This window comes from Diadema antillarum, unplaced genomic scaffold, assembly GCF_040938485.1.
Source record: "Diadema antillarum isolate AM-2024a unplaced genomic scaffold, OU_Dant_1.0 seq00001343_RagTag, whole genome shotgun sequence".
Classification (NCBI taxonomy): domain Eukaryota; kingdom Metazoa; phylum Echinodermata; class Echinoidea; order Diadematoida; family Diadematidae; genus Diadema; species Diadema antillarum.
The window spans coordinates 472,870-494,353 of record NW_027272109.1 but is presented as its reverse complement, the minus strand read 5'-3'; the positions used below and the strand labels follow the sequence as shown (position 1 = coordinate 494,353).

The window sequence follows — 21,484 nt, the reverse complement described above, 5'->3', positions numbered from 1 at the left end:
AACGTACACGTAGGTCCCCACACACGTACAGTACCACGTTGGTACACTCGTAGTCTTCACCGCACCCCTATAAACCGGTTCTAAACTGTATAATAACATACTTAAATGCAAGTTGTATTTGATAAGTATGTTTATATCTTGTATATATTTGTATTATACATGCTATATATATTAATTCTTATTTGAACATTTTCTATTTTGTGTATTTTCAATTGACATTGTACTCCCATACCCTGTGAGGGTCTTTATAAAGTAATAAATCAAACTTCAAACTTCAAACTCCGATCAAACTTCAAACCACACAAACTCAGAGACTCCAACCCAAAGCACCTTCTGATCTGGAGATTCTCCCGCCTGAAAACCCCTAGCAAACGGGAGATTCCAAGTTGATGTGTGCGAAGCGCGAAGTTCCCAGGGTTCTAGATGCTCTCTGGTGCTTTCTAGGGCTTATTTTTTTTCAACATACAGTATTAGCAATAAGTAAGAAATCCTTTCCAACGGGAGATACAGAGCCAGGCGGCGGGAGAAATTAAATCTCAAGCGGGAGAACGGGAGATTTTGCAAAAATGGGTTTTCGGCGGGAGATCTCCCGTCGAAAACGGGAGAGTTGGAGTCTCTGCAAACTGTGTTCAGGGAGGTGGACTACTGTACTTGGGTCATCATCGATGCTTCTCACCGGTGTTAGCGATCAACACATTAAAATGTAGAAAAAAAGAAAGAAAGAACGAAAATAAAGAAGCCTTGTCAATAGTCCTACTTTGTATTTGTAATGATAAAGATGATGATAATAATGATAATATAATGATGATGATAATGATGAAACTAATGATGATGATAATGATAACAATAATGGTGATAATGGAAATAATGATAATAGCAATGATAGGCTTAAAATGATAAAGTAATAATGCTGATCATAGTAATTATCATCATCATCATCATCATCATCATCAAAAAGTGAAATAATATATAATTTGCCAGTCAGTGAACCTTAGTTATGGTATAGTTCACACCATACTAGTACACTAATAAGAAGAAATAAAGTCAGTGCTGGAAATCGTAGGACCTATAGGCCTACGCGATATATCTACCAGTATTTATAAGTGGTACACATCTATATGATATACGGCCTGGACTATAGTAGTTTCAAGGTAATATAGATATTGACAGTGATATCAAACTGCATACTGGATTTTTTCAAGAGATACTAGCTATTGTTGGCGCCCACATTATACAAGCATAATGTTAATTAAAAAAATGATAATGTACAGGTCAGAATCGAATTTGTGCGGCCGACGATGATGCTAACTGTAATAATTAAAAGGTTAAGGGGTGTTTATTGTCTTTTATCTATAAACTCGGTGCCCAGAATGCTGATCACATAATTATGCCATGTGTCAGTCAAACGTAAATATTTTTTTTCTTTGCATTCATTGCATCATTAAATGACAGGACCTACAATGAAGACAAAAAGTTACCTAGATTTGGAATTGTCAGCACAAAACGAAACAAAACAAAACAAAACAAAATACCCCCTCCCGACATAAGGTATTACTCTTATTGATCGAAAAATCGGTCTGTATAACTATCTGGTCGTCGGAACGGGACGCGGAGACTGCACCTGGCTTCACGAAATCCCCTCTAAGAGAGCCGATATAAGGTAGTAAAAAAAAAAGTGGTAAAAGACTCCTCTATCTCTATTAATCTTAGGCCACAGTACAAATGCCTCGCGTATTGCACACTGTATAAAGCACACGGTCTCAGTTCACTTGCCTGCCATAGCAGGATGGGCATAATGGATACTTCATTTGTTACACAGGGACAGGTCTCACACATCATCTTCTCCGTACACCAGTCTCGTTTCAACTCCAAACCGTTCTTAGCAGCAACGAGGTAAACTAAGAATTCAATGTACACACACAAAAAAAAAATTACAGACAACTAGTGGTAATCATCATCATCATCATCATCGTCATCATCATCATCGTCATCATCATCATCATCATCATCATCATCATCAAAAAGTGAAAAAAAAATAATTTGCCAGTATGAACCTTAGTTACGGTTTAACAACTCACAGCGCAATTTGTTACCGATCACCAATATTATTGGATGGTAGGCCTAATAACGCCCCGAAATTTGATTAAGACCAAATAATGGATTATAGTTAGGCTACTCGGTGCCTAGAATGCTGATCGCATTGACAGGCCATGTGTCAGTCTAACGTAAATATTTTTGTTTGCATTCATTGCATCATTAAATGACAGAACCTACAATGAAGATTGAAGACAAATAAGTTACCTAGATTTGGAATTGCACACACACACACAAAAAATGTACCACCAAAAAAAAAAAGTTCACAGACAACTACTGGTAATTAAAATACCTCAGAGATACAAAACTTGTAAGTACAAGTACCAACAACCGGGAAGGAGGTCCGAGCCCCCCCCCCCCCCCCCCCCCCACCTTCCTCCCGGTTTTTACACCAATAATTATTATGATTTTCATCCTTCTCTAATAGTAATAGAACCTGTATTACATTCATTGGCAGTAAATATACCCTCACTGCCGACCACCCTTCGCTGCCTTTTGCCCAATGCGCCCACCAGCGTCCATCGCTCCGAGCCTCGCGAAGGCAAGCGCGCCATCTACTGTTCACGACGTCCCCTTTATGCCAACAGGAAAAGAAAAAGAAAATCCTGTAAAATTATTTACATATTTATCATCTTTTTTATTGGGGGGGGGGGGGGGGGGGGAGGGGGAGGGGAGGGAGGATCGAGGCAGTGAACCGGATCACTACAGTAATTATAACAATCCATCCCTTTAGTCATTGTCACTCTTGATTTCAGAGATTTTAATTATAATTCGTTCATAACTTTTTGAGTAAAGCCCCTATTACACGTTCACGGATTGCATCGCGGATGACCACGGATCGTCGGTCCGGGATCATCCATCCCTACTGTTTCCGGCATGACCGTGTTGATTCCGTGAAGTCATCCGGCATACCTTATTACCTTTGATCATCCGGCATGTCCGCTGAAAAAATTGAGCTTGCTTAATTTTTTCATCCCGGACATCACGGATGCAAATCAATACAAACTCTTTCTTGTCGGCACCATCTACTCCGTGTTGCATCCACATTCCTTCCTTGTAGGCACCGGCCACTCCGTGTTGCCTCCGTGAAGACATCGGAACGTCCGTATTAGCATCGGCTCCATCCGGAAAGAGAAATTCGTGTATTTTGCCAATACAAGCTCAGAAAGTCAATGAAATTCGCTCACATCTTCCCCCATCAATACAGCCAATCGACTCCTCTTACTGTTGGTAGGTCTATATCGCATGAGAAGCTTCAGTGACCGACACACATCTTCCTGCTGTTTCTTTTTTTTTTTTTTGTCTTTTGATTTGTTTTAGTTTGTTGGTTTTGTTTATGTTGTGATGTTACCGCAAAATGAGAGTTTGCCTGATGTAGGCAGCTGTAGATTTTCTGGTGTGCTTGTTATTAGCTCTGGAGTTATGTTGCCCGAGAATGATAAAGTATCAAAAGCAAAAGTAAATGTCATTTTGTTAACATTTTAGGGATATCCGTGTAAAGACCGCAAAGAGACCAAGTTGCATCCGTGCTCTTCCTTGATATCCGTGTTAGCTCCGTATCGTTTCCGCTGTGGTCCGCGTTCATTCCTTGTCTGTCCGTGTAGGCACCGTACTTGTCCTTGTAGCTTCCGTACTTGTACGTGTAGACACCCAGTTGGGATCGTATTCACACCGGCATTGAGAGGAAAGTCGATATTTTGCATACCGGAACACCACGGATGACGATCCATGGTCATCCGTGAAGCAATCCGTGAAAGTGGTAAAGGGGCTTTAATAGTTATTTGCAAACAGGCATACGAACCAAACCGTCAGTTCGATTTCGACCAGTCATCATTTCAAAATTACTGCGTGTAAATTGTTTGAAATAAGGTGTAGGGCAGAGTTGTTCCTGAGGCCGAATTCACCCATATCCTTCTGGAATAAAAGTCGGTATAACGACTTTTGTTTATTGATCTCAAAATACTCCAAAACATCTCATCATTCCGGCAAAGCGCGTAGGCCAAGTAAGTCTCTGAGTATAGCCTCTTTCGATATATTGCAAGCAGATATGAAATGGTGCAAGACGTTTCTCAAACCCTTACCAGACATGCCAGAAATATGTTTTACTAAGCCTCGACTGATGCTATAGACCGGTGCAGAACACCGCCTCGCATTAGTCGCGGTTTAAATCCAATGACCTGTATTAATGCGGTATCGGAAACGTCTCTCTGACGTCCATGTGACGTCTCCTCAAACTGGGTTCTGATAAAAATCGGCGGTACCGATACCCCGGTGATTTGTTAAATTTCAGAGCTGTCGGCGAGATTGACGTTGCCATCCGATGTCAGGGGATCCAGCAACGCGTGTGCTATCGAGCATTCACACACACACACACACACACACACACACACACATACACACACACACACACACACAAACAAAACCCCGACTTCCATCCGACGGTTTCCTTTGTCGAGGGGGGGGGGGGGAAGGGTTAGTTGGTGTTCAGCGAGAGCACGGTGGAAGATAAAACGATGATACGCCGCCGATTAGTCAATGGTCCCCTTGTCGAGTCAAAAGACTAGTCGCCGGCACGTCGCCGATGGACCATGTGAAAAAGGCTATACGTATAATGATAACATATCACGCAATGGCACCTCATCTTCATAATCACTGACATGCCCCCAATTGACTAATCACCGTAGGGTCTTAGATGTATCGCCGACATGCTGTAATCGGCCGGGGAACAACGACTAATCGGAGGCGTTTCGTCTATCTATCTGCGATTGCACGCGAAAGTCGGAGATGGGTGCCGCCAGGACTTTCTTCGCCGATCGATCGCAAAATTTTAACTCGCACTAAAAAATAACTAACAGGCAGCCGATCACTAAAAATAGTCGTTTCTGTCGGCGAAAAAAAAAAACGAGTCGCGGAGACTAATGTAGGCCTACATGTCCGCGACGTCTCCGGAACCTTTCGGAGACTCATGGCGACCTACCCTCAACGCCTCAACAGCGACCGTGTTCCAGAGACTTCAGGGTGAATGAGTATTCACCAATGTTTTGAGATACATGTGCAGCAGCAGCTCCTCAGAATCGCGACTACTACACTTGCCAGTTTCACTGTGGCCATGCATCAGCAGCTTTTTTGAGAATCGCGAAATATATTGGCGGGTAATCAAAAAATAAGTGTAATTGCTTAAAAAGGAAAACAACAACAACAACAACAAAAGAACGTTGCATGCTCGGCTCCAAAAGCCGCGAAAGGGGGGGGGGGTCAATAATGTTGGCAGTCATGAAATATCTGCAGGAAGGAACGAGCATCGATGAGTGCCGGAATAAGCCCTGCATGAAGTCGTTGGACCGAAACAACCTCCAGTTGGCGCTCCTTTGCAGCCAAATGCCTGACGAGAGCAGGTGTTACATACTTCTAGCCTTCTTGTTAAGCCGTGTTCACAATCAGACAACCACCGTGAACGCTTCGAATACGTGGGCCTTACCCTCGATAACATTACCTGTCGACATCTACCTGTCCCAGCCGCAAGGGTTTAAGTTAGACGCAGTGAAAGCGTTCACAGGACTGTACAGGCTACCAAGAATACACACATTATTCAACAGGTTAGTGCTCGACAAATATTGTAAAAAAAGCGTTAAGGGAAGAGTTAAAACATATGTTTTTAGACAAACCCTATTCTTTAATTCCAACTCAATTTTTTTTCTATTCAACAGTAAGTACACATTGTTATTATTATCATCATTACTACTCTAATCATCATTTGCTATTAACAGGTTCTTTATCAATATTGAAGTCGGGGACAGAATAAAAAGGGTAGGTTATGAAACCTCTTACCGATAGTCTACAGTTTATAATAATCATCATGACACACTCGCACAAATACAATTAACGAAATTAGTTTCGTGATGAGTTACCGACAAATCATAAAATGAGAATAAAAATGTTTCCGATTCTATGTTCATTCTGTCATTAACAGAATAGCCGGTGTTTTACTCTGCAACAACATCTCAAAATGGGGGAAACAGCAGAGCACATCAGCAGGGCACGCTTCGTGGCGACAGAACCAATCAACTTCCTGATAGCGGCAGTCCAAGGAGCCCTCTCCACTCTCAGGACATTTTACGTACAAGACAGTCTGGCGCAACATTATAATTACTCCATCAATTATTACCACCAGAACGGCACATGTTCTGATAGGGACGTCACTGATCCTCTCGAAAAACAGATACAATCCGAGACAGCCTGGTGGAACATGTGGCTTGCAGTCCTCTCTACTCTTCCACCCGTTGTCACGGCGACATTCCTGGTAGCTGCTTCCAGTTTCATCGGCCGAAAGCCGATCCTAGTCATAGGCGTAGTATGCCATCTCATTGCTCCTCTCATCTTTCTCCTGGTAGCGCTCTTTGGTCTACCCTTGTCCTTAACTCTCCTTGCGGCCGCTGTACTTGGGTTGTGTGGGGATATAGAAGGTGTCGTAACGGTATCCCTGGCTTATGTTGCTGACTCTTCAGTAGGAAAGTCTAGAACACAGAGGATGGTCGTTCTCTCACTCATGTATGAGGCGGGTTGGGGTTGCGGTCAAACGCTCGGAGGTTTGATTCTCGGTTACTCTAATAACTTTCCTGTCTCCTTCGCGTTCCCAGCAATATTGGCTGCCATCAACCTTGCCTACACAACATGGCCAGGATTGGTCTTGGAAACAGTACCTAAGCGTGAACCCCTTCCAGCAGGTTCTATCCTAAAGAAATCTCTTGATAGTCTGGCTGGGTTCTGCACACACTTCGAGAGACGCAAGAGGAATGAAGTCGTCGTTCTGATCATGATCATCTGCCTCGTGCGTTTTGTACGAGAGAGTATCTTCGACGTCGTTGTGATTTATGGTCTCGGAAAACCTTTCTGTTGGACAGCCATTTTTGTGGGATGCTTTAATGCCAGTGTTGCTCTGTTTCCTGCAGCAAGTAAGAACTAAATTCTATACATTTTGTTATAACAATTATATCATAAATGCCAGAATTGAGAGAGGCTTGTGTTTTTACCCACAAGTATCAAGTGCATGCTTAATCTAGTAGCGAAAAAATGAGAAAAAAACAAAACAAAACAAAGCAAAACTCCACCAATAGTCCAAGAGCATTGTGTCAAAATAGCCTCAAACCTGGACATTTTTGGTAACAAGCTGATTTTTTTTTTTTTCAGGATAGGTCCTGAAATATGTTTACAATAACATACGAAAAGTCCTCATAAATCCTCCCTGAGCATTTTCCGCAATCCAAGATGGCGTCCAAAATGGCCCCCATTTTCCTGGAATTCTTATAACTTTTCAACCACAGAACGAAAATCCAAAATTTCAATGTCTAAGTGTGTTTTGAAGCATGAGGAATTCAATAAAATACATATTAAGAGATATTGATACACACAAGTACCGTAATCCAAGATGGCGTTCAAAACACACACATCGCCATTTCCGGAAATGTTTATAACTTTTCAACCAGGTAACCCAAATACAAGAATTAAATGTCCAAATATATGTTTTTCAGAATAAAGAACTCAATAAAATACATACTAAAAGATACTGACCCACACAGGTGCCGTAATCCAAGATGTCGTCCAAAATGCCGCCATTTCCTGAAATTCTTATAACTTTTCGATCAGGTAACCCAAATACAAAAATTGAATATGCAAATAATGATAATACTTGTATTATGTTTTTGAGGTTGAAGAACTCAATAAAATACATATCAAGAGAAATTGACCCACACAAGTACCGTAATCCAAGATAGCGTCCAAAATGGCCACCATTTCCTGAAATTCTCATAGCTATTCCACCAGGTAACCCAAATACAAAAATTAGTGTCTAAATAATAGTTTTTAAGGATGAAGAACTCAACAAAATTCATTCTAAGAGATGTTGACGCACACAAGTATATTATCGATAAAACCGCTCAAGCTCTTCCCAAAATACAAAATGGGAGGCAGTAAGAATTCACTCTCACAATTATGTAAATAATATCAGTATAGTGTGTAAGAAACTTTTTATAAAAGTAGTTCCTATGTGTAAAGTATATAAATAAAAACATTCTAATGTGAAAATCAAGGAGTGTGTCCCTGTCACGAGAGAAATATTCACCATTAGATTTGTTGCTAAACAGACAGCCAACTAGAAGTCAATATTTTCTTACCACAAGGTTTATTTTCGTCGCCTCAAGCACATGAGATGAAAATTTAGTGCTAGCCTTTTTTTATTACCAACGTATTTGATGTCTACCATGAGGTGAGTTGCAAATGAAACTGTCAGTTATCACTAAGGAAGTAACAACAATTCTTTTTGGTGTCTGTGTATACATGGTATATGTGTACTTCAAAATAATGTGTAATTTATCACATGACAGTGAATTTCTTCGGTGCAGTATATTGCTCCACCTAAAAACATAGTGTCTAAATTATCTTATTCAATTAAAATTGTATAATAGATAGAAATCAGAGAATATGACAATCGTATAGTTATTGGTACATGGAGGAGGAATATTCTCCTCCCATGGGAGGAATTTTTTTTTCACTTGAAAGTGAGACATATCGTGCAAACTTTTGGTTAGATATTGAATTGTTTCCATCAAAGAGTAAAAAGAATATTTAAAGTAGTATTCAGGGAAACACGCAACGGGAGGATGTGGAAGAGGGATTCCCCATCCCCAACATGACAGAGGTTCTACATTTTCAGACTTGATATTCAGACATCTGATGCCCTATTGGTGAAATATTACATTATTGTTTTCATCAAAAAAGGAACAAAGCGATACAGTATTCGTGAAAGTGTGCGGTCATAGGGTTGCCCGCTCCCACACGAGGTAAATTTTCGTATTTTCAGATGATATGTTGCACCCATTTGGTAAAATATCCGATATTTGTTTCCTATTTAAAAAGTTAGGAAAATTCATACTGAAAGTGTCGGGGAGTGTGGGAGGAGAATACTGCTTCCCATACAAAGGAGATTTTGGCATTTTCCAATTTGAAATTCAGACGTATACAGCACTCTTTTGGTGAAACATTTGTTATTTCTTTTTGTCATAAAAGTATAAAGAAAATATGTATTTATGGAAACATGAGGGGGAAGTGTATGGGGTGAAGCACCCTCCCACAAATGGGAAATTTTTTCAGACCTAAAAATCTCGGAGGTTATGCTTTTTTTTCTTTTAAAAGTGTAAGTAGAATAAAGACTAGTACATTCAAGGCAAGGAGCGAGTGGAGGATGTGGGGGGGGGGGGGGAGGGGGAGGAGGAGGGACCCCTTTCGACTGTGGAGAGAGTTCTTACATTTTAATGATCATCTTAAAACGGCCTAGTGCACCCTTTTTGTCATAATAGTAAGAAAATTGTCCATCTTCAAAGAGTATATAATTCATAGCCCCAGTATCCTCCAACACGATAGAATTTTTACACTTGAATTGAAATGAAAATGATTTATATTTGCACAAAGTTGATGCAATATTCAGGAATTGTTAATCAAAGGGGTATTTGATTTATATTGGGGACGTGAGCGATGAAAGGGTTAGGAAGGGCAAATCACCCTCCAATATGAGGGAACTAACTTTTAAATTTTGTAAATGAAAGATTCGGTGCACACTTTTTAATGACATATTCGGAAACTTGTCTATGGAAACGGGCTGAGCGAGGGATGTTTTGTATTTTTATGATTGCAATTCAATGTTGTCGGTGGAAGGGGGAGGGGGGGGGGGGGGGAGATGCATCCCATCCAACCTATAGGCCGACCCATGTTTTGGACATTACAGGGAAATATTCCACTTGACCTTCTGAGTTGTTGAATCTCTAACGTTATATCAAATTTCTTTGTCTCTTGAAACAGGCTAAAAAACAGCAATGTTTTGATAAAATTTCGGTCATTTTGAGCAACGTTTTCGGGAAGAACTCGCGTGATTTTATTGGTACTTACGTGCTTCATGATCTTTGAATTAGTATTTTATTGGGTTCCTCATGCCTCAAAATATAACTTTTATATTTAGTCATTTAAATGCGTATCGCGGTTACTTAGTTGGAGGGTTATGAGAAAAATTAGAAATGGCGGCCATTTTGGACACCATTTTAAGCTTATGTGCTTTAAGTGTGTTTCAAAATAATATCACTGAGCTTCGTCATCACACCACAGTGATGTACAATCATTACCACTGTATGATTATATCTATTTGCTTTTCTTTCTAAAGCAATGCATGGTTATTCTAATGTATATTTTGCTTATTTTAGCCAAATTATATGGAAACAAAGTTAAACCAGCAATGTCTCACTCCCATGATACACACGAATTTGACAAACAACGCTTTAGGCTGAATACAGTAGACCGATATAAAAAGGTTTTAGTAACATATTGTCCTCTTGCGATTTAAAATACGCAAACTATTATGCGGTAAGCATCATATTTTGTATGGCCCACCGTTTGTATGATCGTACTAGGTCTTACAAAAAGCATTTCCCACTTTTGATTCTAAATAGTTCAAAAACCATCCGATAACACTGTCCTTAATATGAGTAAAAGCTTAAGAGTGTATAGTTGGAGGTGATTCGAGTATGAAAGCACAATCAGTTTCTTAAAACCCACCATTAATTTTAGACTAAGGTTCGAGATTATGGTCATATGCTAACCCTCGATCTATACAAAACCTGAACTTTAGCCAGGAACTAATGATGTGTATTTGAGTATATGCTTACTATAACCCTGAACAATGGACATGAATTCCACCTTTTCAGAATTCTTCTGACTATAGGCTTCTGGTATCTTGCTCCATGAATGCTTTGTAACAATCTATGATGAATTGCCCTGGGCACTGCTGGTCTGAGGTCATAAGGGTAAAATGCATCCACATGAAGAGAGTAAGCACATCTACGTGATGGCATACACATAATACAGGATAAATACAGCTATAGCTGTGATAGTGGAATTCCTCATGAATAAATAATAAAGCTTCCAAACCCCGGCCATTGTCCAGGAATATTTTCGGGGGGATAAACCACACACTCCCATACATACCAACTGACCCCTGTGCAAAGTTTAAGTTTTGAAAAAGAGGATTGATAATAGAGGAATATTTGAACCATAACTTAATCTTGTATTTAATGAAAATGATTTATACTTTCATTTCTAAATCACCTCCAACAAAATTGTACACGAATCAGCTATTGGTCATAAGACTGTTGGTGTTATCTGATACATATATAGTTCTTGAACAAATAAGGATCAGAACTCGGATATGTTTTTCTTTGTACCACCCTGTACATGAACCTACTTTCCTATTTCAGTTGCGACTATACTTACCAAACCTCTACTGAAGTGTTTTACGGAGCACTGGTTGATTCATTTTGGATTCATCTCGTTTATCGCCCAGCTGATCACCTGCGCCCTGGCACCAAACACTACCCAGCTTGCCTTCATTGGTGCGTAAAGTTCCATAGTCAGTGCAACAGCCCTATCGGATTGTATTATTTGCAGACGAGACTTCACACGCCTTACTATTACCTTCAAAAGTATGATCTAAACATAACTTATACAAGTACTAGAGTAGTTAAGTCGAAGCTCAGTGTTATAAGAGTACAGAATATACAACCAATATGCAATTTATCTGAATAAAGTACCACACGGTCACTTCTGTCATGGTGTTAAGTGAGATAAACGAATCTGTGAAAATAAAAGAAAATATTTTTTTTTGGTATTCTTTCGGAATGGTAATGATATTGCGTTGTAATTTCAAGTAGAACTATACTCTCCGCATGCTGCTTTTGTATGGTTATCGGCATTGCGTTGTGGTACATGTATTGCGTTATCTATATCTATCAATGCTTCCTGTAGTGATACGTATTTGACAGCGCATTCTCAAACCTTTTGGTATATCAAAATATATCCGCTTGACAAATACCCGACAGATGCTTGTAAAGTACCAAATATAATACTTTCACAGGCTGCTCCATTGAATTGTAAACGTCCTGCAGTTTAAAAGGACTGTACAGTACTGGTTGAGGTGGGGATTCAGGTTTATAACATTCTTAAGTGAGATAATGAGAAACTTCTTATGAAATATTGAAGAGCATGCAATTTTAAGGATTGAACGACGTTTATTTGATGAATACATGTATTGGTTTTCAAATGGCTGAGATATCAAAAAAGTGCCACAGGCCACGCTTTTTATAAGGATCTCTTTGGTTCACCTTGTTTTTGGATATCTCAGCCATTTCAAAACCGATTTTCATCAAATTAACTTTTGATAACCCCTTAGAATTGCATGCTCTTTGACATCTCATAGTGGTTTCTGAATATCTCGCAAAACATTAAAAGCTAAATCCTCACCTCAACCAGAACTGTACTGAATAGTGGTACATGTATATTGGATCATATATAGATTATACCTCCAATCTCTATAGCTTCTGCTGTAGGCCTCCTGCGCACTTTACCGGAACCTCTTGGTAGAAGCCTTATCTCACGACTGGACTCGGCTACAGAACGGGGTAAGTTCAACCCGTTTCATTTCCTTCGATCATCATCTTAATAATGCTAACTTTGTCGTTTATGTGATAGGCGTCGTGGAAATTGGCGGCTTGCTCATGTTCTCATACTACCTGCTTCTTGTCCCTGTGACTTTCTGTATTTGGTCAATCTTATAGACTTGGTTATTCACTCAATAATTATTGAAAGAGTATCTTGTTTCTTTGCGCTCAAACGAACATGCTAGTTTTTCTGTTCTATTCAACTTTATTACATAATTCTCATATCACGTTAAATAAAAAAATAGTGTGATCAGGAATAAGTGTATAGCCATTAGTCTACAAACAAATGAATACACACACAGACACACATGCATATATATATATATATATATATATATATATATATATATATACTGTATAACAAATGAACAAACCAAACCATTTTGATGACAAATGAATAATTGTTAACATCGGAATCTACGTTGCGGGTTGTGCAAATATTCTGAAGGTCAGCTTGCGTGTTTGGCTGTAAGCCCCGAATATAATCAGTGGTTTAGAACGAAATAAACAGAGAGCAGGTAAAAAAAAAAATCAAATCAGACGAAATGGTATACAGTATGTCCCCCCCCCAAAAAAAAAAAAATAAAATAAAAGAAATTTGAAAACACTGCATTGCACATCACATTGAAAACATCCAATATGATTTAACTGTTTAAATGCTACTTCAGGGTCTTAAAATATAACATCTTAGCTCTATTTTGCCGAAAACCAAATACAATTTGGTTAAGCTGTCACAGAGAAATGTACAAAGTTGTAAAGCATGAGTCATGAGTGTAATTCTTCCAAGTTTAGCACTTCGATGCTTTTGTGTGTGAATACAATAGACAGAACTTGGAGGGAAAAGATTCCTGACATGCTCTGCAAATTCCTTATTTTTCTCTGACCACTGACATAAATCGAATGGGGTTTTCTGTAAGATGTGGGGAGTGAGTTATAGTTTTATATCCTGAATTTGAATTTGGATTGATTCACTATTTTTAAAGATAATAATTGCGGAGGGTCCCGTTGTAATCTATTTTGGGACATACGGTATAAAAATGAAGAAAATGAGATACGTTACCCAATCAATCAGATTAAAACTTGACAATTGTACAATTATGTTTTTTGGCACATATACGAGCATAAACAAACAAAATCATCGCGCTATGAATAGGTTCTATTGAGCTCTCTCTAGAATAAAAAAAGACAGCTTAACGAAACAACTGTGGAATCGCTCATGATGAGATCTGAAATGTTGATGGCAAGGCCCAGATTGCGCTCATTAGCGTGTTATGAATTAATTCTGAAAAACTTTAATTTGTTACAATTTAAAACTACAATTTAGAACTACTATACTATTTTCTTTTGTGCGTGCGATGCCGCAAATTCATGCATTATTTTATTTTATGATAACTCTTCCAATATATTTTGTTCATTGTTATAAATATCTTTTCAGGTTTCAGGTTTCAGGTTTATTTAACACTTCCATAAAAAAAATCAACATATAACAGAAACATGCAGTATTACAATCAATGAAACTACACAAAAGCATTATCATCACAACAACATAACAATATAACAAATCAAAATGATTGGATAGTGTTAGAAGACAAGCAGGAAGGCACAGCTTTATATTTAAGCCTGTCTCCAAAAAAAAAATATATATATACACATATATCATAATAAATCATGTCATGGAAAATATCTTTGATAAATATAAAAACATTTCAATTACAGCAAATTCAAACATGATTATACACACCTATCAGATACACACACACACACACACATACGCACACCTACACACAAACGGCCTAACAATCAGAAAATTCAATGTATTGATTTAGAAGGTATAACTTGTATCTCCTTTGGAATAATCGTAATGATGTACTGCTTCGAATATCAGGAGTAATTCCGTTCCATATTTTTGGTCCATTGACAAATATCGATTTTTGAGACGGCAAGGTTCTGGCAAAAGGAACGGTATATACATTAACATTTCTCATGTTGTATCTACAATTAGTATATAACTTAAAATAACCTAATAAACTTTTAGGAATCATATTGTAAAAACACGAATACATAAATATTGCACACTGATAAATGTAAATATCTTGAAACCTCAAAAGTTTCAATTGGTAAAATATTGGAGTAGTATAATGGGCATAATAATCACTGTGATTTATCGAACGAATAAGTTTCTTTTGAAGCAATAATATTCTATTTACATTTGACATACTGGAATTGGCCCAATATTACCGAACGATAATTCAAATGCGGGAGAATTAAAGTATTATACAATGTAATCAAGATATTCTTTGGTAAAAATTTCAATCTGGTAAGAAATCTAACAACATTTTTGGCTAATTTGTTGCAGATGACTCGAGTGTGCTCATTCCAGTTCAACTTGTTATCAATTGTGACACCAAGAAATTTTATAAAATTAACTTGTTTTATCATAACATCTTTAAGTTTAATCTGTATATCAGTATATCATTGGTAAACATTATATAATTTGTTTTATTTACATTAATCATAATTTGATTATTGCATACCTGCTTTATACCCGTAGTCAACTTAATTTTGGTGAAATTGTTGATTTTGATAGGATCTAATTTTGGTACTTGTTGATTGATTATCATTTTATGGCGTAGATTTTTTTTTAATATTTCATTTTTATTTTTGGCTCACCCTCTATATGTGTTAAAACAGAACAAGTATGTAATAGTGCACACGCATGCTTAGATCAGGACGCACGCACGCAAGAAAGAATGAATAATCATACTCAACCAAGTCTGAATGATAAGTAGTAATATTTTTGTTTTGGACTTTTTCCTAATATAGGTTTTCCCGTTCATTTTCCTTTTGGACTTTTTACTAATATAGGTTTCCCCGTTCATTTTCAGACTTGTTCCATTCAATTAATGATATATAAGTAATTCAATTTCGTCCCGAAAAACCTGGAATATGCCCATCCTATTGTTTCAAATTCGAATTTTGTCAGTCATTTTCAAACAAAGTTTATCCAATTTAGTCATTTGTCGCACATTTTCGTCATTTATTTTTTTCAATATTCTTCCGTCACACTCGCTGCGCACATACTGGCAAAAACAATTTCGTCTTTTGTCGATCGTTTTGATTATAGCGGCATAAATGATTCAAGCCAAGGAGACCACGGTGCACTGCTGGCATAGATAATATTAATTCTGTCTTTAAAGTAAATTCGCTTTATCTTCCTATCTACGAGGTGTGTCAGAAAAGTTCCAGGACTGGTGTCATAAAAGATTTATTTCAAATCCAAACTACAAACTGAAGAGGTTTCACCTTCAAAATAATCTATCTTGAGTATGTAATTGTGATCTTAGCTCTCTACAGCCGTCAGAATTTTTTTCTACATAATTTTATATTCACATCCTCTGCTTCATGTCGTTCCGTAATGAGCACAAACAACGCATAAACATAAAATTTCTGGTAAAGTTGGGGAACTCTGTAAAAAAATGCTGAAAGTGCTGCAGCAAGTCTACGAAGATAAGACGATGTCACGCACATGCATGTGTTTTTGAGTGGTGCAAGAGGTTTAGAGAAGGATGAGAGGACGTGGAAGATGACCTCGGGAGCAGAAGGCCCTCAACGACCAGGACTGAGGTGATGACTGGTAATGACTCTCCCTAGCAAGTCTGGTTTGGTTTCAAATTTGAAGGCGCTTGATGATGTCCTGGCAAAGTTGCATGCGTGGATTCTTCTGGTCATCACTCAGGAGTTTAGGCACCATCTTTGTGCAGATTTTCCGCATGTCTAGATCTTCAGTGAAAGACGCTGTCCTGATTCATGCCCAGATCATTTGCCATCATTCGAAAAGTCAGCCGACGATTGTCATGCACCATCTGCCTGACGCGCTCAATGTTGACTTTAGTCCTGGTCATTGAGGGCCTTCCGCTCCTTTGGGGTCATCTTCCATGCTTTCTAATCTTTCTGTAAATCTCTTGCACCACTCAAAAACACATGTGCATGACTTCATATCACCTCCGTAGACTTGCTGCAGCACTTTCAGCGCTTCGACAGAGTTCCCCAACCCTGCCAGAAACTTTAAATTTGTTCATTGCTCTGTGCTCATTGCAGAACGACATGAAACAGAGGATGTGTATATAAAATTGTGTAGAAAAAGACCTGATGACTGTAGAGAGCCAAGATCACAGTTACATACTCTAAATAGATTACTTTGAAGGTGAAACCTCTTAGTTTGACGTTTGGGTTTGAAATAAATGTTCTATGATACCAGGAACTTTTCTGACACACCTCGTATGTATGATACGATAACGTAAACACACGTGAAGTTACCACTATACTTCCACTAACAACACCATAAGGCAAATGATAATTAAAATGATACTGCATACTGTATTTCTACTATGCTAGAAACATGAAGAATGACAAGACAAAATTATGGTCTTTCTCGAACAGCGTATGATAGGCCCTAACGAGTTCGTCTTTTCTAAGATCCATTCCTGATGAATTACACTCGTTTGTTTTGATTTAACAGATGCGGCGTTTGCCATGCTAGCAGTGGCATTTTCATTTTCCATCGGTTTTTCTTACTTGTTTTTTGACGGACAATTTACCTACACCGTCAGCATTGGCATGACTCCAGTTACTTTTTACGTCGCTGCAGCCATCCTTGTCATTCCAATGGTATTAACCGGGTAATTGAAACTGTTTTTGTTTCTTTTTGCTGATGTTGCTTGCTAGAATGTGGATGTGTATTCGTTGTGTAAAGCTTTTTCCGACTCATTCCGTGGTAATGAATAATTTCTTTATCTTCTAATATCACGAAACCATCCGCCCCACACTCTACACATTGTGAACGCTACTGGTTCTATGGCAAGCCGAAATCTCGCTGGCTTCGGTGTCTCTGAGAGTGCAAAATGATTACATTTTTAAAAATTGCAAGGGTTGACAAAAATGGTTCAAAATCATTACGCATTAACCAAAATTGAAAAATGTGGCAAATTTGGACAATTTGCAAAATTATTGCTAAAATTAAAGATCATAGGTGTTCAGTTCATTCTGGGCCACTCTGTTTTATATATATATACTGTATATATAGAATGTCGTTGACGTCACCTGTATATTGTTATCTACTATTTAGTGGTAATGTTTGCAGCCATTTCTAATTGTCCTATTCTGAATATACAATAGGTCTTTTGAGAAATACAAGAATACAAGTGGCAACATTAATACCAACAGGTCAAATAACATACACAAGCTTACATAGAGTCACTCCATATGTATCTTGGGAGCCACAATGAGGGCCATCGATAACCATCTTTTTGTTCGTAAATGCCAGACTTTCGTCTCTGATTTTAATAAAGCCCGTTTCAGTACGCATGAAAACACATACTGAGCCATACATTATGGGGATGTCTTAGAGTAGATTAGTAGCATTTGTGGTAGCATTTTTGGACACTCTTTTGTGTGATTTAAACAATTCACTTAACTGAAGTTTACATGGAAAATCAAATCGTTTGTTTTCGATCTGAGTCCCATACCCCGATTCATTGTCAATGGAGTACAATTTCCCTCCATTTATAAGGAAATGAAAGGGAATCTCAGTTCTTGGGAGCCATTTACGAGACAATTTTGAATTTTTCAAAACCGTCAAAGATGCAAGGGTTGCGTTGATTAGATTCGGATGCAGCACCCTCAAAATAGGGCAAACAACATCAATTTTATATCTTATTTTTTCCATTTATAAGAAAAAAAAGCTGCTATTACAGTCGTATTGGAATTTGAATTTTGGTGGCCATTTTGGCAGCAATTTTGGATATGGCAAACAAACCATCAAGGATGCAAAAGTGTCATTATCCATATTCCTTTTCACGACAATCGAAATGAAATAGAACTACTATTACAGTTTGTCTATAGTCACGATTTACATAAGAAAATAAATAGGAATTTAGATTTTGCATGTTGGATACCTCAAAAACCCTCAGAACTGCAAAAGTAGCTTCACCCAGATTCGGATTCAGGCAGTTTGTCAGCAGCCTGGAAATAGGATAAAAGCCTTTTTTTTTAGATGGACCGGCACAATAAGACAGTGTTCACTCAACCTCTGGCCCCAGACTAACAACAAGCGCAAGGTTTGTCTGAATAACCCCATTGCTCCCTGCCATGACAAAGCAGACCGAAGAAAACGCAGATGAAAGCGCAGTTCTAAATGATGTTTTAGATGCAAAGTAATGTTATTGTGCAGAGTTCCATACCAGTGAATGTAATGCTATTATTACGATGCTTTCAGTTCCAGGCCTCACAATGTCTCATCTAATACTAGAAAATTCAAACAGTAACATTGTTTGCTCGTTTGTTTGTTTGTTTTCTTCTCGTAATTCTTCAAGGATTCTGCAGGTACTCTCGATGATCTCGGAAAATGACGAGGAACGAATTCCATTGAACAGTATCAACAATACAGAATGTGAATGATATTACGTTCTGCAAACGTTGTCTACAAATTACTGCTTCTGAAAGACGAGCCAAGTTCAATGCGGCGTTCCCACTATCACGATTGGCGCCATAATTGAAATCGTGGTCTTAATCGTCAATCGTGGTGATATTAACAGAGTGTGTCAGATAGTATCAGATCTTGAGATCTATCGCGGCAATTTGCTTTAATCGTAGAAAAATTTTGGACGGTCCAAAACTTTTCTCATCGAATCTCATCTAATCGTTCGACTTAATCGTGTTGATCGGGACTAACTTTTTCACTTTACTTCATTTTTTTTAAACACATTTTGTCCTTATTTTATTCGCAGACTATGCATCATGTATTCCGCGAGGTGGTATTCGTAGCCTGCACTTTTAGATTATCATTACCTAATGCTTGATTGGACATTTAAGATTATAAAATTATGGGCATTTTTCAGCATGATTTGTGAGGTAATCATCGTGAAATTGCATTTCGTGAGATAAATTTTGAATCATTTATTGTTTTACTTTGATATTCACGCAACTATTTGTAGCAGTTCGACCGATGATTTATCAGCTATAGACCCCAAAATCATGGATAGTAACGTTACGGTTAGTAACGTTTCATTTGTCCGGAGTAATTCCGCAGGTCATTTCACTCTTTTGTAATTGACAAAAAGTCACTTGACTTCTGGAGTATTTAAATGCATTCATCTTTTACCTTATGAAAAAAAATTGAGGAAAAATTTCAAAGCAATCCACTGTAATTTGCATTTAGATGAATCTCAGCATCTCCAGTCCCACATGTACCTTTTTAAATGATGGTTTTAGATCTCGCAAAGCCAATGAATACGAAAAATAAAATCTACTGAATTTGAAAGACCTTAGTGATTGGTGAACATCCATGGCATTAGTTGATACCTAAATTAAAGAGTAAGATAAAGAGGCACATTTCTTTTATCCATGTCGTGAGCACCTAACTGCGGAATTGCCCAAATACATTTTTGGCGGGGGGTGGGGGGGGGGGTGGGGAAGGGTTGAAGCATTCTGTTTCCTACTTATTGGTTGGCATCCATTCGTCTCAAGAAACGATGGCGTAGCACAATTCCCAGTCTTGAATGACAATCTCTGGAGCACATGCTTCAGATAAAGTCTGTTGGGGTTGAGACGGAGGCTGCCCTTGCCTTCCTCCTGGCTCTCTGTTTAATTTGCTGTACGTTTCTTGTAGCTTTACAGCTCTCTTGATGCCCTCTCTTATAGTGCCTATGTACATTTGACGATTGTCAGCTGCACCTTCTCAGTTGTTGGTGTTGAAGTCAAATATCGTCATGTCGAGTTTGCATGCGTCTTTGAGGCAAAGACGCGGCCTTTTCATGGGACGAGACCCCTCGCATAGCTCGCCGTAAAGCATGTCCTTCAGGATGCGACCTGGTTCCATTCGCCGCACATGACCCAACCACTTGAGGCGTATCTGGCTGAGGAGCGAAAACATACTGATAATGCTGGCACGTCTGAGGACATCTGCGGTTGTCACCCTATCCTGCCATTTAATGTGCAGGAGTCATCTGAGGCAGCGGAGGTGGAAACTGTTGAGCCTTTTCTCCTTACTTGCCAGTATATGTTGCCCAGGACTCAGAACCGTACAGCAGGATGCTTAGGACGCACGCTTGATATAAACGCGGAGTTTGGTGTTCTTAGTCACTTGACTGTTTTTCCATACGCGCTTGTTTAGTTTAGCCATGACTGTGGTACCTTTTCCTTTCATTTTGCTTATCTCATTGTCAAGGGAGAGGGAACTGGAGATTGTCGAACCAAGGTAGGTAAAGGAGTCCACTTCTTCCAGATGTGTGCCATTGATGGAGATGTCTAGAGGAGAGTGGTACCTTGGGACAAGATCTTAGTCTTTTCCAGGCTTTTTTACAGGCATGGGGCAGACAATCAACCAGCCTCTGCCATCCGGCCTCTATGTGCGATCATACAGAGTAGACAGATAGGAACCTCTACAACCCAGGTTTTGACAAGCAGTTGGGCATTGCAAATAGCTTCCCGTCCGCGCTCTGGTACTAATGTAAATGTTTCCTGTGCAGTCATCAACGGTGTATTGAATGAATTTGGAGAAAAAGATTCCGAAAAGTGACGATGCGAGGATGCAGCCTTGCTTCATACCCACTGCTGTTCACAAAGAATTAAGGCATGAGAATGCACCCGTTTTAGCAGACCGTACTTTTCAAGTCCTTTGGATAATCTGGAGCAGTGTGGGGATGGGGCATCCTGTCTTCTTCAGAAGACTAAAGAGTCCACTTCGGCTGACTATATGTCAAAGGCTTTGGTCAAATCTATGAAGGCATGCAATGTGTCTTTTGCTTCTCACGGTACTTCTCCTGCAGCTGGCGTAGTGAGAAGATTATGTCTACTTT

The 21,484-nt window shown here is 38.7% G+C and overlaps 1 protein-coding gene across 1 annotated transcript; it reads left to right on the top strand.

The window, feature by feature from the left end:
* The first annotated feature begins 6,100 nt into the window (after window positions 1–6,100).
* Window positions 6,101–20,937, top strand: LOC139708495 (lysosomal proton-coupled steroid conjugate and bile acid symporter SLC46A3-like). Its single transcript, XM_071620441.1, has 5 exons — window positions 6,101–7,046; window positions 11,391–11,525; window positions 12,507–12,590; window positions 17,149–17,297; window positions 20,854–20,937. Exons 1-5 carry the CDS (start codon window positions 6,101–6,103, stop codon window positions 20,935–20,937), a joined length of 1,398 nt encoding a protein of 465 aa, XP_071476542.1.
* The last annotated feature ends 547 nt before the right edge of the window (window positions 20,938–21,484 follow it).

Bases quoted from the DNA above. Each gene is read 5' to 3' on its own strand.
- LOC139708495 (XM_071620441.1), top strand. From the start codon at position 6,101: ATGGGGGAAACAGCAGAGCACATCAGCAGGGCACGCTTCGTGGCGACA. The intron at 11,526-12,506 runs GTGCGTAAAGTT...CAATCTCTATAG, and splicing joins TACCCAGCTTGCCTTCATTG to CTTCTGCTGTAGGCCTCCTG. The intron at 17,298-20,853 runs GTATTAACCGGG...CTCATTGTCAAG, and splicing joins CCATCCTTGTCATTCCAATG to GGAGAGGGAACTGGAGATTG.